This window comes from Chaetodon auriga, chromosome 12 (genome assembly GCF_051107435.1).
Source record: "Chaetodon auriga isolate fChaAug3 chromosome 12, fChaAug3.hap1, whole genome shotgun sequence".
Lineage (NCBI taxonomy): Eukaryota > Metazoa > Chordata > Actinopteri > Chaetodontiformes > Chaetodontidae > Chaetodon > Chaetodon auriga.
In genome coordinates this window covers 11,273,660-11,289,280 of record NC_135085.1, presented here as the reverse complement: position 1 = coordinate 11,289,280, position 15,621 = coordinate 11,273,660, and the positions used below count along the sequence as shown (strand labels likewise).

The following is a 15,621-nucleotide window of genomic DNA, read 5'->3' as shown; positions in this document are numbered from 1 at the left end:
CTCTTTAGCTCACACCCTCAATGAACTGGAGCAAGAAAACTAATTTCCCTGAGATGAAACAAGAAGCGTTTGTCCTCCAACTAAGGGTCGCGTGGGTGGTCTTATTTTTTCTGTCCTGGAGAGTCCATCTGATTCAACCACTTTGTCCATGTTGAATTAAATCGCCCCTCTACAGGAGATCCCCCCCTTCTAACCACAGGCAGCATTTTTCATGGGGTCGTTCAATTCTGAAGCAAATCTAAAGGCACACAGGCTGATCCTCTTGTACACAACCACAGCCCACACACACATCTGTGCACCAGATTGCCTAACCTTCACATTCCTGCTGTTGGACAGTCTGAAATCCACTGACTTTCAATGCAAACATGACCTGAGGTACCGTGAAAACACACACACACACACACACACACACACACACACAACAGCAGCAGCAGCAGCAGCAAACTTTCTGCTTCAAAAAACATGCTCAACCGCTCAAATTAAAACACAACACAAAGCAGCACTAAGTCATAAAACTATATTTATAAATAAAAAGACATTTTTTTTCCTCGATAAAAGAGTAGTGTGAAAGACATGGTAAGAAATTTTTTTTTCTCACTATACATTATCACAACACAGAGTCTGAAATTGCTCTGGTTAACAGATGAAAATGCAGCTGTGTAGTGTAAAAATGACTCTTGAAGCTGGATGCTCACGTTTAGCGTAAAATGAAACTAGTTGTGACCAACTACGTATATAATAAAACAAATGCATTCTTACAGTAAGAAGGACTGCGATTCTCTTGCACTACATACACATTTTTCCCGATTTCTTTCTCTCTTAAGTCAAGCAAACGTTTAAAAAGTCTGAATAAGGTTAACAGTTAGTGTTCATCTCAGCTTTCTTTCGGGTTGTTTTTTTTTTTTCTCGTCAGAAGTCGGGGGGAATTGAAAGAAGAGAAGGAGGGAAGAGGCTTCTTTCTCTCAGTTTTGACGTGAACAGGGGTGGAGGAGGACAGAGAATGAGATAAGGAAGGCAGAGAGGAGGGAAGAACAAATGAAAAACATCCATGTAGAAAAGCGCTGAGTCATCGTCCCCAGCTGTCCAGTTCCGCTGCCTCCCTCCCTCTCTTGCTCTTTGTCCTTACTCAAACGCTTCCCCACTGAGCAGCAGAAACTGAGAGAGGCGCTTTGGTTCCATCTTGAGCGAGGGGGGTTTCTTCACTGAAGAAAGTATGGCCACTACTACTAGGAGGAAAAGCACAAGAGAGGACAACATTTTCTCTCAGCACACACAACAGGGTTTGTTCCATTTCTGCTTTTAGGTAAGTGGAATCAAGGTCTTGGGCTACAGCTTTTGCAATCTTCCCTCACTCCTGTCATGTTGTCTTTCTCAGCCTTCTAATGACACGAGAAAGCCCAATCTGCTACTTCGTTATCGGTCTGCGTTACATCACATCAACAAAGAACTCTCCGGCATTGCCCACCGCCAGGCGCAGAGACTGGCGTGAGGCAGTGAGCTCAGGGGGCACAGAGGCGAGCTCTCTGCCTGGTGGGGCGCCAGGTGCAGCTGTAGACAGGTGTGGGGGTTGGGGGGGCAGGCCAGGGGGGCCATACACAAGGCCCGGACCATAGGCTATTGAGTGGGAGTGGGAGTTGGCGCTGCGGTGGCTGACGGAGCTGCGGACGCTTCGCTCACTAGGGGGAGCCACTGAGCGCTCGCTTGGAGCTCGGTGGCTCCTGATCTCTGTTTCGCTGCCACTGCCACCGGACTTCCGCCCCTCGTTCTTACTACAGTTTGAACCACTGCTTCCTGTAGACAGAGCAGAAGAGACAATGATTATTATCTGAGTGTAACATACAGACACATGTTCTTTTAATTAAATCTGAGCGACCTACTGAGTGAGACACTCACTCCCATCTGCGTGTCAGTGACGTGACGCAGGCAGGACTGACCCGGTTTGTGAGAGACTCTCTGGAGAGCTGCATGACTAATGCAGACATGGCCACTGAGCGTTCACTGCCTTTCACAGGCATCGCTTTGCCATTACTGAAGGCAATTACATGTTTTCATTTTATTGCCACAAACAGCCTGCTTGCTTTTGGGGTAAATTCTTCAGACTGATGAATTTAAAAACCACAACAGTTTCTACGCTCAAAGGAACATTCTGACATTTTGAGAAGCACATTCGTGGCCATCAAAGACACAGACAGATGAAAAGATTTTATCTCTCTGCATCTTTCAGATAGGCAGGTCTGGCACTAATTTAACACCCACTACAAAATAAATAAAATACACCTTGTAAACAACTCCATAACTGATGTTGTGTGTTGTAACCTAATAAACTATACAGCGATACATTCAATGTCAGTGAGCAACCACAAAATGAGGACAGGCCGTCTGAGTTGTAGTCAGTGGGCCCAGCTGTCAGTAAACATCTCCACTGCGTAAGCAAACTGCTCCTATAACCACAGTGTCTGCTTTTCTATTTCTACCCGTTAAAATACACCAAATAAAACATGTAAACAAGGCAGCTTTGGAGTTGCTGGAAGGAAAACATTTCACTCCTTCAAGTCTTTGAAGTGAGCTAATTTAAACATGCCCCGGACCTACAGAAGGACAGCAAGTGTGGACATAAAAATGAATGTTGATATTCTCATTTGGCTCGAGGTAAGACAGCAAATGAGAAGTGAAACGCAGCAAAATGTTGGCAGTACTCCTTTAAATCTGTCTGTGCAAAGTGACAAATCTCTCTGTAGACTTGAAAAGTGGTTGTTAAAGGTTTGTACTTTGCTCCTTCATAAGAAATGCAGCTGTAGTTTGCATGAATTCATATCAGCTGCACTGACTTTTTACTGTTTCCGTGTTGCCCGTCGGTAAGATCTGGAGCTCTGCCTGAAGGGTCAGATTTTAGATATGTTTTGGGAAAACCATTAGTGTGTTTGCAACGTAGTGTGCAACACAGTGTTTGTAGACCACAGATGGACAATGGAGAAAAGGAATCTGCAGTGACTGGCGAAGTAAACTACAAACTTTACATAGAAAGGTGAGTGTTTGATACCCAATAGAAAACACTTTGGATGGAATATACAATGTACAATATTAATAAGGCATTCATTTCATTTTGCACCCAACAGATTGCTGGTTGTGATGGACACATATAGCCTGGTTGAACTACACTCACCACTGTGCTGGCTTCCCGCACTGCCGGCGCCTGGTCCACCATGGAAAGGCTGTGGCAGGTCGTATGGGTGTGGAATGGGGAACTGGTAGGGCATGGCCATGGGCCAGGGGGCAGCCCCAGGGTGGGGCAGAGGTGGGAGAGTGTCCTGATCTGAGGCTCCCCCACTGGAACCATCATGGTCATGGAGAGACAGGTGGGTCATGTCTGAGAGAGATAGAAGAAAAAAATGATTTCGACACCACACTTGAGGGAAACTTGATGTGTACAGTTTGCCCTGCTGAGTGTGTAGACAGTGCAGGACGCACACACACAGACGAACCAAACGAGCACTTTTACTGCAAAAGCTCAAAGCAGATCTCAGCTAATCACAGAGCAGAGCGTCACTCACTGCCGCAGAGGTCTCCAAAGATATAGTAACACTGTTCAGAGAAGGTGATCTTGTTGACAGTGTGTCGGATGTAGCCAGCCTTCAGCAGGTTGCTGGCGTATTTGCGGGCTTCTCTGCGATCTGAGAACCCTTCCACATGATGGAAGAGCCAGTCCACCACGTCAGAGCCTGAGGACACAAAGACAAACATCTTAGGTGCAGGACATGTCATTTTACTCATCGTGTCTATGACTCATGATGCAGAATAACATCCAAGATGATATGAATCAGCTACATTTATGAGACATTTATTTGTCCAGAGCTGAATTTAATGTTCAGAGAACTGGTTTGATATAAGAGGCTTCGAGGCATCACTTCAGTCACATCACTGAGACACACTTCATAATAGTCTATGAACTGAAGTGAGCAGATAAAGAACAGCGATGTGTGTGAATACAATGAAGGAAATGACCAACGCTGGACCCTCTGCTCTCACATACCAATGAAGGCGTTAGCGATGGTTATCTTGAGCCACATCCTGTCCCGCACCTCCAGACCTGACTCTGGGCAGGCCATGGCCTTAGCAACTGTTGCCATGTCACTGTGGATGGAGAGGTGGAAGTCATCGAATCCTGGGAAAGATCAGAGGACAGGCGTTAGCACGGGAGCTTAAGCAGTTTGAATCTCATCAGTCTGAAATCTGGATGAGATTTTTTTTGTTTAACAAAGAAATGAATCTCACACGAATATCAAAAAGGTACATTTTGTTTGGTTTCCTACAAGCTCAATGACAACACAGCTGAGTGCTGTTATGGTATCTAGACAACTCCAAAATTTCCCTCAGATAATATTTGGTTTCCTGTGGTCTCGACTGTAATTCCACCCCTGTTCTGTCTTGACCAAGACTCACACTGGATTAGGCTGGATCTTTGTTTGACGGAGGACTTTTGATTCATTCAAGACAAGCTCAGCTGTCCAGTTCAAACACTATTATATGGTTACATGTCATGTGACTGAGGTTCACTGCATTCCAAGATAAGATATCCTGATGAAGTGTTCTCATATACCTTATGTTGTTCCTACTTCCCTTCAACATGTCTAAAGTCCGTCCGCTTCAGTCAGTGATTTCCTTCCTTTTTCAGGAAGCACTGTGACCCTCCACATGTTCTTAGGGGTGTGAACGTCTTGTACATGTATACATTGTATATTGCTTCAGTTTTCAATAACTTGATAACAAGTACATGACTGAATATATTTCCAAATCCATGAAGGAGAGACATCATTTAAAACTTGATTAGTATGTCAAATCATTTTTCAGACCTCTAGTTTAAAATACTTCCAGCATTCACAAACACCCCAATTTACTTTTTCCTCACATAAACCTGATTTCCCTTAAAGTATCAGCATCGTGCAAGCTGCTGCAGCTGTGCACATTAACAACATGCACAACCTGAGTGGCTGCATTGCACCATGTCCTGCTGAGGCTTTTGTCAGTGGGGAAACTGTTGATCCCATCTTGCCCATGACAGATTTCTACCTCTGTGACGGTTGAACACTGGTGCAAAATAGTGAGAGTAGAAAGAAGCCACCGCACTAACTTTGAGGCACCAGTTGTACTCCAAACTGATATTTAGGATAAGACACTTTCCTTTTTTCAAACTTCACCTTTTTTGAAAGAGAATAGGAGGTGGAAACACCTTTTCTAAATATGGTCAAACATATCGAATCTTCTTCTTCTTCTGCTTCTCTGCAACCTCAACTTCTCTTACTTCTCTTCTCTTGTACTTCTGATGAAGCTCCATTTTGCGGAGCCAAGTTTATTTGCTTCAAACCACTTTATGGAAATGCGCCTAATTTGCATTTTGTTTTCCTTTCATTTCTTCAATAGTTTGCATCAAATTTGCTTGAGCATCACATGGCAACACAACCAAGAAGTATCAAAATGATTTAGATTTTTCCAGCCTTTCTGTATCATGTGATCATGTGAAGTGTATGTTCTGTCTGAGAGGGAAAATCTACATAAATGTAAGTCATACCAATTTGGTTACAAAAGTGTGTTGAGAGAGGAAAGATTTTTTTCCGGAAAGAAAAAAAACCTCCACTATTCTTCCAAAGATTACAGGGAAGATGAGCGCTGTGAGTTATGGCTTAAGTTTTGACAAGAGTTATTGAGCAGATGGAAGCTGTGAGGCTGAACACAGTAAAATCTGGAACAGAGAGAAGTCACAGGAATGCAGTAAGAGGGCAGGGCCACACTGAATTTTACTAACACGACTGAGGAAGATACGGATAATACTGCATTTTTGGAGGTCAGAGGGTGGGGGCTCCAAAATGAGAGCTGAATGTTCAAATCCTGAAACACCAACAACCCTGGAGAATTTAACGCCTCATCATAACAGTGTAAACAGTCAAATTTAGCTAAGTGCAAATAGGTTATCAAAAATCCAAAAGAAAACATAGCACATAATGTAAAACTGATAAAAAAAATTCAAGCAGGAGGAAGCGTGAGCAAAAATTTGTAGAGACAAAAGGAAAGTAAATGGAAAACTGTGACTAAGAGTTCAGAGAAAAGTGCCACAGCGAGCAGCTGCAGGGGGTGATGTGACTCACGTTCAGTCTCGGGGATGGAGCTGCTGATGGAGGAGCTGGTGGAGGTGACGGTGCTCATGGAAGGGCTCATGCCATATGCAGGGTACACCCCAGTCATGGCCGCCGTGTGGGACACCCACGCAGCTGGGTCAATGGGCCGGATCGGCTCACCTTTTGAAATAAATGTAGGATACACAGTTAGAGGTGGAGATCTGAATCATGCCAGAGCGACACACACTAAAACAGATGGCTCTGCATGTGTTTGCAGGGATTCATCTTGTTGAAATGAAAAGGAAAAAAGAAAGACAGACACTCACTCCTGGGCAGAGCGAAGCAGCTCCGAGGGTTCGGGTCCCAGCACTTGGCCACGGTCAAAGTAATGGGGCTGGTAACAACCAGAGAAGAACATGTTGTCATTTCAAAACTGCATTTTATGCAAGAATATTTCAGTGTACCATTGTTAAAGAAAATGCATGTCAGTATGACTGTGTGCCCGACTGCTGCTTACCCTGGCTTGTGCACAATGTCCCTCAGTACTCGAACTGCATCGTCATTGCTCATGTTCTCAAAGTTTATGTCGTTTACCTACAGGGATAAAGATGAAAGAAGACGATCAAACAATCTCTCAGCCTGTAAACATATATTTGCAGAAAAAGAGGATTCATTGTGACAATAAATGATGGGCCAAACACTAAAATGCTGTATTCCTGTATAACCCGGTATAAACCTCTCACAGAGTTACAGTGATTCCAGTAAGTCCCATTACACAAACCCATTACTGGAACTCTTCCACATGCGGGGCCTTATTACAAGTGGGATGTGGGTTTTCAGCAAATAATGAAAACAGAAAACAATCACTACAGCTGACTGAAACATATCACTGCACAACATGACACCAACGTTACACTATAATGTGTTTGAAAGAACCCAAAAACATGGAAATGAGAATAAAGGGGGAAAGGAACAGAATGCAAAACAATAGCTGATAAAAATCATAAAGCTGAGAACGGTTCAGAAACAGATTGTTTTAATCTCTTACACATGGCCATCTGAATAACCTTGATTGGTCTCATATTACTAAGTCCTTTTACTTCACTGCAGGTGCCGGCACTAAACCCAAACACAACATGCAATGACTGAGCCGCGCACACGCACAGACACACACTTTCCTGGTCCAAGTCCCAGGTATTCACAGACACACATTTTTTCATGCTCTGTGTGCCTCTCTCGCTTTCTCTCTCCGTCTCACACGCACATACACAAACCCACCTGCAGCAGCATGTCCCCGGGCTCGATGCGTCCGTCTGCAGCCACAGCTCCTCCCTTCATGATAGAGCCGATATAGATTCCTCCATCTCCCCTCTCATTACTCTGACCTACAATACTGATGCCCAAGAAGTTGTACTTCTCTGTGAAGAGGAGAGGAACAGTCAGCGTGTATCCAAGAATGAAATGAAGCAGCGGTGAAGTTAGTAAAGATGGAAAAGATGACCACGAACTGCATCAATATGGAACAAATTGGTTGCACTTGCACATTTTCCCATCTTGTGAAAGGAATTTTTGAACTTAGGCTGAGTGTGTGGCCGTATAACGAGGCTTTTTTCTGACAAGACTGCTTGTCCCAACAAATCTAATTGCATTCTGTGTGCGGCGTCCATATGCCCAAGCGACTTACCCATGTTGAGAGTGACGGTGATGATGTTCAGAGACATGGTGGAGTCTGTGATGCTGCTGAATGACGAAGACTGGAGGGAAGAATGATGAAAATTGGAAAGGAAAAAAAGAAAAATGAGAAAAAGAACACAAGTTCAATAAAGAGGTCTGGGGTTGATTTGCAGTCCTGCGCGTCCAAAGTGTGTGTGTGTGGCCTCACCCTGTCCATATTGGAGGCCTTCGGTTTCCGTCGGCGACGGCGGTGTCGTCTCATTAGACGAGAGGAGCTCTGCTCAGTGGAGCTGCTAAATCTGAACAGAAGAAAAGCACATATTTTTATAAACTATTGAGGACATACCGAAAACAGTTTGAAGCCTGGTTCGTAATGCTGACATTCGAATTGTGTAAGATTGCTTCTGACTCGTGTGATCCGAGCTTTGTGAAGTCCAAAAGTCAAAATGTATTGAAAAAAGAGAGCAGTAATCATTTCCAAAATTCACATGTAACAAAGCTTGATGCTTCAATCAATATTTGTTGGCGTTTAAAAATGTTTAACTGTGGTCAAAAAACTTTGCTACTTTGCTCTCCAACTTGCCACACACAAACCATGACAGATCACAACATGAATAAAACCACCTGGACACAAACAGAAGTTATTTTCCCCATGTCACTCGTCTTAACACCAAATTAAAGCCTCTCTGTTAACTACATAATAAGAAGCCATTTAAACTCTGTTTCCACGATGACAGCGGTGCTTGCTGGGAGATAGGACCAGCTTTAACTTTTGTAAAACGGCACATAAGCTGCTTCATTTAGAAGTTATGACCTGACTGATCATCAAATCACTGATGGACACAAATATCCAGAAATGTCTTTCTGTGGCAGAGAGAAACCCATACAGTGACGAAGCTTTTATCCAGATCTACCCGGAGCTGCATCAACGGGAAAACATCCTGAGAGATGCCTGAAAACTGAGAACAGCAGAGTCTCTAAAGTGGGCTGGAGATATTTCTACGACTCCTGGAGGAGAACCCCACAAAAACCACCAGACTAATCTTGTACTAATCTCTGCCAAGACCCATCAACTGCAATTCCAGATGCATTCCTCAAGCTAAAATGCCTGCTCTCATCGGGAACTGCACATGAACAACAAGCTGAAAAGCTACACAGGACGTCTGACCTGCTGGTTGCGTCATCATCCTCTGAATCAAAGCAGGAAGTAGACTCCAGCTCGCTGCTCATGAAGGACGAGCAGCTGTCGTACTCGGCGCCCCCTCGTCCCATTGCCCGCGACGAGTAGCCGTTCTGCCTTGCACCTGCGGTGAGATCATCATTTTGATCACGATGACACGTGTATACACAAAGTGCTCAAAAATATAGATGTTTCATTAAAAATGCTAAAAGCTCAGATGAGGCAATTCTGGCAATGAAACTGATACAGAGTACATCGAGAAAAACACCGACCGTGGTCGTTGGTGTGTTTCCGTCGCGGCCTCTCCCTCTCTCTCCTTTGCGACACCATGGAGCCAGTCTCTGTGTCATTGTCCAAACTGTCCCGACCGCTTGCTGCTTTCCCACTTCAGACAGAGACGGTGCACAGAAGCCAAAGGTAGTGTTAAAAAGAGATAGAATTACACTGCATCTTATCAAGGCAGCTAAGTTCATTTAAGAGCCACTAAAGCAACACGTTACAGACTGTGTTGAGTATAAAGTCTTCTCTGGCTGAGTGCACTCGAGGTTGCACTCTGTAGCTGAATATTTGTCAAGAATTGCAATTCTTATGTTGTTTGAAATATTTTTCATTACCTTAATTTGCCATCAACAACATCAACACTTTGCTTTACTTGCAGATGAATCAGACTGTACTGTGAAAAATGGCAATGACTGGCAAGTATATTGAAAAACTAAAAGACTGATAACAGTAAGTGGAAATCAGTGCTCCACATGACCAATTCAAATGTCTGGATAAAGATAACCTCTTGACAAGCAAGGAGAAGAAAATAGGTAGATTAGTTTCCTCCTGGGCAGTCACAAGATGTCATACTTTTCCCATTCAATTTGCAGCGTCCTCTGGCACTGAGCTTATTAGGAAACACAGACAGACTCATTCAAGACACACGCACCGAGCCAAACACAAAGCACGCATGGCATCTCCCTCATTCACACACACACATTACACAAAATCTCCCAAATGCCTGCTATAAGAAACACATCGGTGTCTTTTCTGAATATACTGACTGATAAGAGGGTGGTCTTGAGTCTCCAATGCCCCCGGTCCTCTCCAAGGGGGGTGCCGCCTCTAAACTATCCACCACTGAGCCTGCGTCTGTGTGGGCCCCGTCTCCAGAGACCAACTGTCAACAGGCAGAGAATCGGGTCAGTCAAACACTCAAGTGGGAAGAACACACTGAAAGACACGGAACAAGTGGGCAGCAGACCCCCGTCAGAGCACTGCTGTGTTTATACCACACCACAGTTGAGGACTGGGTGGTATATATTTAACACCACTGCCTCAAGTCTGGTCAGCATTTAGGGACAACGTAAAAATTAATTTGCTTTCTACTAATGTCCCTCTGAAAGACCAAAGCTCTACAAAGGCAGCGGAGCTGTGAAAGGCAGAGCGTGTGCCAAGACTTGTGATCCATCTACCTGACAGCGTTGCCTACGTTACCAAAGTGTGGGAAAAAGTGGGATCCAGTAGGGGAAATTATAAGACGGGTAAATTCTACCATTAGGATAGTGGGCTGTGTACATTTCCATCATTTTTTTCCCTTTTACTCTGCGCAAATTCCAGTGAACGTTAGTCCTGCTCACTCAAGATCCATCCGCCATGGAGCTCGAGTTCTGCGGCATCTTGGAAGTTGTCCATATTAGATAGGAAGCGTGTGCATGCATGATTTGCATGCAAAAGGAGTTTAAACGCTCACATGAAATCAGTGTGAAAGTCACCCCTATTAACAGGCAATTGTTGGTTAAGTAGCTAATATTTGCTCACTGTTTATTTCATAGCTGGACTATTTTTGTCTATAATTCAGAACCTTTTCAACAAGTACTGTTTTGCAGGGAGTAAAAAGTGGCCCATCCACTAACCAGTTTAAGCATTTTGTGGTGCAATAGGGCAAACAGACAGACATAATAGAAGTAGATAGAAAAAACAATGATGAACATGAGCTCTGCTACTCATTTTGTTTTCCCTTTCATCAGTTTATATACTGTATTTGTACTGTTTAGACAGGCAGTCCACTATGTGTGAAGTTGAGGTGCACTAAGATAAGGTGTAAAGAAAATAATGTGATATACAAAATCTGTCAGCTGACAATAAAATACAACAGGCCAGATAGAGGGTGCTGGCCTGGTGTAATGTGATGATAGCGAGCCAGGCCCTCAGTCCCCAGAGGACAATCAATCAGGTCATTGAAACAACAGATGAACGGTGGAGACAAACAAATGGACACACTGTAACAGAGATAACATTTCATTGTACATGGAACATTTCAACAGTCCCCGAGAGATAACAAACAGATTAAAAGACACACATAAAGAGTGAAACTGGCTGTGAACCACAGCCAAACCAAACCTTCACACTGTCTAATGAAAGCGACTACAAGGCAGGAACACATCAGGACAAGCATGCTGGATTGTACACATGCATGTCTAGTGATAACGCCGTGTTGATGACTCTCAAATAAAACTTGGAATTATAACCACACTGCATTTAATTAACGAATGCATCAGCCTTTCACATCAAGACACAGAACACTCTCACTCTCTCAACTTTATTCTCCCCACCCTGTGAGATTCAATCTTCTTGTTAGATGACATGCAGTGAGGCTCTTTGTTATGGGGTGTTTTCCTCCTATCCTGTGATTTCACTTGCTCTTAATTCAATTTCAATGTCAAGAAGAGAGGAAGGGAGGCTGTGCACCGGCACCAGATGTCTCTTGTGTTGTGCAGACAGGAGAGTTATTGCTCAGAGCCTCTAAATGAGACACTACATGCAAGTACATGCATGTGCTGCGTGTGGTGACTAGCATGTGTGAGGACTTGCATGAAATTACTTAAAACACATTACATTGTATTGCTTTTTCTTAAAAAAATGCCCTTAAAAACACAAGAGCAGGGTGTCTGCATTCGTGTGTAGCTCCTAGGATCATTATGTGATAATGACATTATCACGCAGACGCTGAGGGCTTCTCCCTGGAGACAGAGTATGGTTGTGGCCACTGGTCAACAGATGGGAATCATTGTTATACATGCACGCACGCACTTGCCACACAGCCACTTGACCACACAAATACAGTGAACACAGGCAAGCGCACAACAACAAATAATTAAACAAATCCGAAAATTACTCCAGGATGTATTTTCAACCTACCCATGACACCACACGTCCATTAAAACAGGGCAGCTTAGCGTTGTCATCAGATATTTCCTCCTTTACCACCCTGTAAAGAGAACAAAGCTCTGTTTCAGTAAACCTTTACCAACACAAAAGCACTCTTGGGGCAATAAAACATGAGGCTACATTTAGAGGCAACTGAGATGGGCAATACTTCCATTAGTCAGGACAAGACACTGACAACTGGGAAAAACCAATGCTGATTTGATGGCGCTCTTAGTACACTGTTTTCACTCACTGCCACTCAGATTTATTCAATATTGCCTATAAAAAAATGTCAGTGCTGATTATTGTGTAAAAAAGTTATTTCCTAAACCTTTCTGCAAAGATAAAACTGCTCCTTGCTGCTTTCACCAGGGTGAGGAAACAACTATTTAAGGAACCAAAGAAAGGATAAGAGCAACATTTCTGCATGCAACTGTGTACTGCAATCTAACTGAATGTAGAGAAGGAGCCAGTGAGCAGAGGGAGTGCAGCCAACACACGTCCGAACTAAATCAGGCATTATATATAAGAAGTCTTTAGTGTCTGCCTATACGGCAAATGCTGCTGAAAAGGAAAGCTCTTTGCTCTGAAACGACAGGCATACAAACGTTCCTCTGCAAACATACTTTTGCAGAGGAACTTTTTTAAATGTGTTTAACCAATTCAAATGTGTGAATTTTCAGCAAAACTTCCCAACTGATCTTCAACAGACTGCTCGCTTGCACAATGTCAGACGGTACCTCAACAACACCCTGTCAAACAGTCCATAGGACAACTCAACCTCAGACCACTGGCCATGACGAGATTAGCTGCGCCTTTCAGAGAAGAGGGAATGGTGATGGTCAGTGAGACTTCCTTTGAGAGTCTTGGTAAATATGGACACCAGTCTCTATTCCAGTCAGACAGGTTACTCAATCAATACCACAGTAAAGGTTTCAATAGTTTATTTGCTGAATATACCTTCACTTATACCAACATGAAGAGCTGTGGCTCCTATTAAAAACATGTCTGTCCCACTTGCAAATGTTAAAAATTTCTTGCCCCACCCTGGTTTGAATTTAGCCAAAAACAACTTTGGAAACCTGGCTGAAATGTAACAGAAACAGCACATTTCGGCCCTTTTTAACTCTGCAGAGGGCACTGTCTGGAGGAACATAAAACGTCTACTTTTCCAGCCGTGTTTTAACACAAAAGGACACGCTCATAAAGCTGCCACAGTGATGAACAGAGCATTCCTCAGGCCAACTCTGCATTCCTCGGGCTAATAGACAACAACAGCAGGGGCCTGCTGGACTCACTGACTAGCTTACTGAAACCGGCCGTTCACATTTTGACATTAGCCTGTTAGCATAAACATACCATACATTAGCTACACAGCAACTGACAGCAGTACCCTCAGTAACTGGTTATTATCAGTTTTGCTACCTGCCCCTGTTCCCACTTTCTCTAATATGGATTAAAATGTCATTCAGGACTCTCGCTGGCGTTCGTGAAACTGACAAATACCAAACTTGGTCAGACGAAGGCAAGGCACAAGAGAGAGGGGCTAGCCACACGAGCAATGTAAACAAACGGGATCGGGACGCTAAACAGACCTGCTAACGATGGGAGCTCTTCGCTAGCAGCTAACAAAGGATCTGCAATGGACGTAGCTAGCTAATGATCGACAGCCAGGTAACGTTCAAACTGATGACAAGCCAGCTGGAGGAGGCAACAACCAAGTTTACGTTAATCTAGCTGCACTAACGTAAGGGGGTGTTATATTGATTGCATGTTAAACACAATAAACCCTGTAACAGTTACCCGAAGTCATCGTCCATAGATTTAAAGAAGAATTTGTAATTTGGTTTCTTGAGGACATTTTTGAAGTCTGCCAGAGTGACTTTGTCCGCCGGCACCGACAGTTTCACCAGATATGGTGTCTCCTGGTCGTCGAGGTGGTAGATAATTTTGGTCTCCCCCATCTCGGACTGCGGCTAAGGCGAGGCAGGCACGGTGCATCAAGCCGAGGGCCTGGCAGGCTCCCTCTCGGGCCCCGACTCCCCGTGGCGCTGGCGGCTGCTGTGCCGTAGTCCTCCCGGCTCTCCGTGGCTGACCGACACGCTACGCAGTCCTGGTTCTCTTTTCTACGCCAGCTCGCTAATGCTTCTTTACCTGCCTTTCTATTCAAAAAAAAGCCCCTTGATGCTCCACAAAATGTCCTAACACCGTCCGAAGACTGAATCGCGTTGGTTCTCGTTTGTATTAAACTTCCAGTGTGCCGCTGAAAGCTTAGAAATGTCTGCAAAAACTGTTTGAAAACGCAGGAAAGATAAACAGTCACTGAAGGGTCGGCTTTCCCTTCTCGCTAGCTGCCAAGCTCGGTACTTTGTTGCACACGAAACTGCACAGAATCGCCCGAGCCTGTCTCGATGGAGCGCCATCCACAGGAGAGGAGGAGAATTACAGCATTCCTGCTGCAGTGCATGAGTGATCAGAGGCGGTCATACAGACAAGGGTATGAGGGCCCTGCAGCCTGAGGGGCTGCCCACCTCAGGGACACAATATCACGGTGTGGAATTGATGGCTCACAGATTTGCGAATTTGAAAACAGAAATTTCAATACATAGATTGTTTTAGATTTGTTTTACCTCATAATGATAGCATCTTAGCAGTGACTGACAAACACAATATAAATGTCCCTGTGAACTGCAATCAAACCAAAAAACGTACACTTGGTACGAGTGAGGTGCACAGAAAGTTGTGAAGCATTTATGGTAGCATAGTAGCAGGTCCAAATCGTGGCTAAGATCAAAGCTGATTTATCTCTGTAATAATAAAGACCACAGGCTGAAAAGCCAGTGTGAAGTGCCGAAAGCTGCAGTTCCTCGTATGGCCACTTCAGGCTGGCTCCAAAAGTGAATGCACACAGACCCCCCATCTTAAAATGCACAACTGACATACATAACAGACATAAACATGTTTACAGCCTTGTAACTGTTTTGGTCTCTACAGCTTTTCCTGTTCATGACAGCTGTATGGGGGTACATTTTTATGTAACTTACTAATTTAAGTTACATTAAGGCTTAAAGTTATGCATAATTACAGGCATGGCTGCTTTGAGTGACAGCTAGCCACTAGGTTACAGCAACCAGGCTTCATTCAGCCTGCCTCAGTTCCACCTACACTCCACCTGATTGCCCATTTTTGGATTAGCTGGGAATTTGGCAGAGTCAGGCACTGCCAAGATGGACACTGCCAGAGCCACTGAGCTTCACAGTGAATCTTCAGTATCCCATGGGTGACTTCATACGGTCTGTGGATGAGGCAAACTAATTTCTACATGTCTACACCATATCTGCTTCACATTTAGATGGATGGTGGGACATATCTGGTTAACTACATGATGCAACATTCATTCCACTTGTCTAACACGGTTATGTATTGAAACTATTAAATGGCATTATCAGAATTTTAGTTTCCATT

At 44.0% G+C, this 15,621-nt stretch overlaps 1 protein-coding gene across 1 annotated transcript; it reads right to left on the bottom strand.

Moving 5' to 3' along the window:
* Positions 1 to 503: 503 nt before the first annotated feature.
* On the bottom strand, positions 504 to 14,541 carry LOC143329495 (segment polarity protein dishevelled homolog DVL-3-like). The gene is made up of 15 exons (XM_076745413.1): positions 13,960 to 14,541; positions 12,148 to 12,217; positions 10,011 to 10,126; positions 9,237 to 9,349; positions 8,953 to 9,088; positions 7,993 to 8,083; positions 7,795 to 7,864; positions 7,389 to 7,528; positions 6,628 to 6,704; positions 6,437 to 6,504; positions 6,141 to 6,290; positions 4,031 to 4,162; positions 3,552 to 3,719; positions 3,164 to 3,367; positions 504 to 1,791 (listed from the first exon to the last, which is right to left on the bottom strand). The coding sequence occupies exons 1-15, from the start codon at positions 14,118 to 14,120 to the stop codon at positions 1,427 to 1,429; spliced, it is 2,061 nt and encodes a 686-aa protein (XP_076601528.1). The 5' UTR covers positions 14,121 to 14,541; the 3' UTR covers positions 504 to 1,426.
* Positions 14,542 to 15,621: the final 1,080 nt, after the last annotated feature.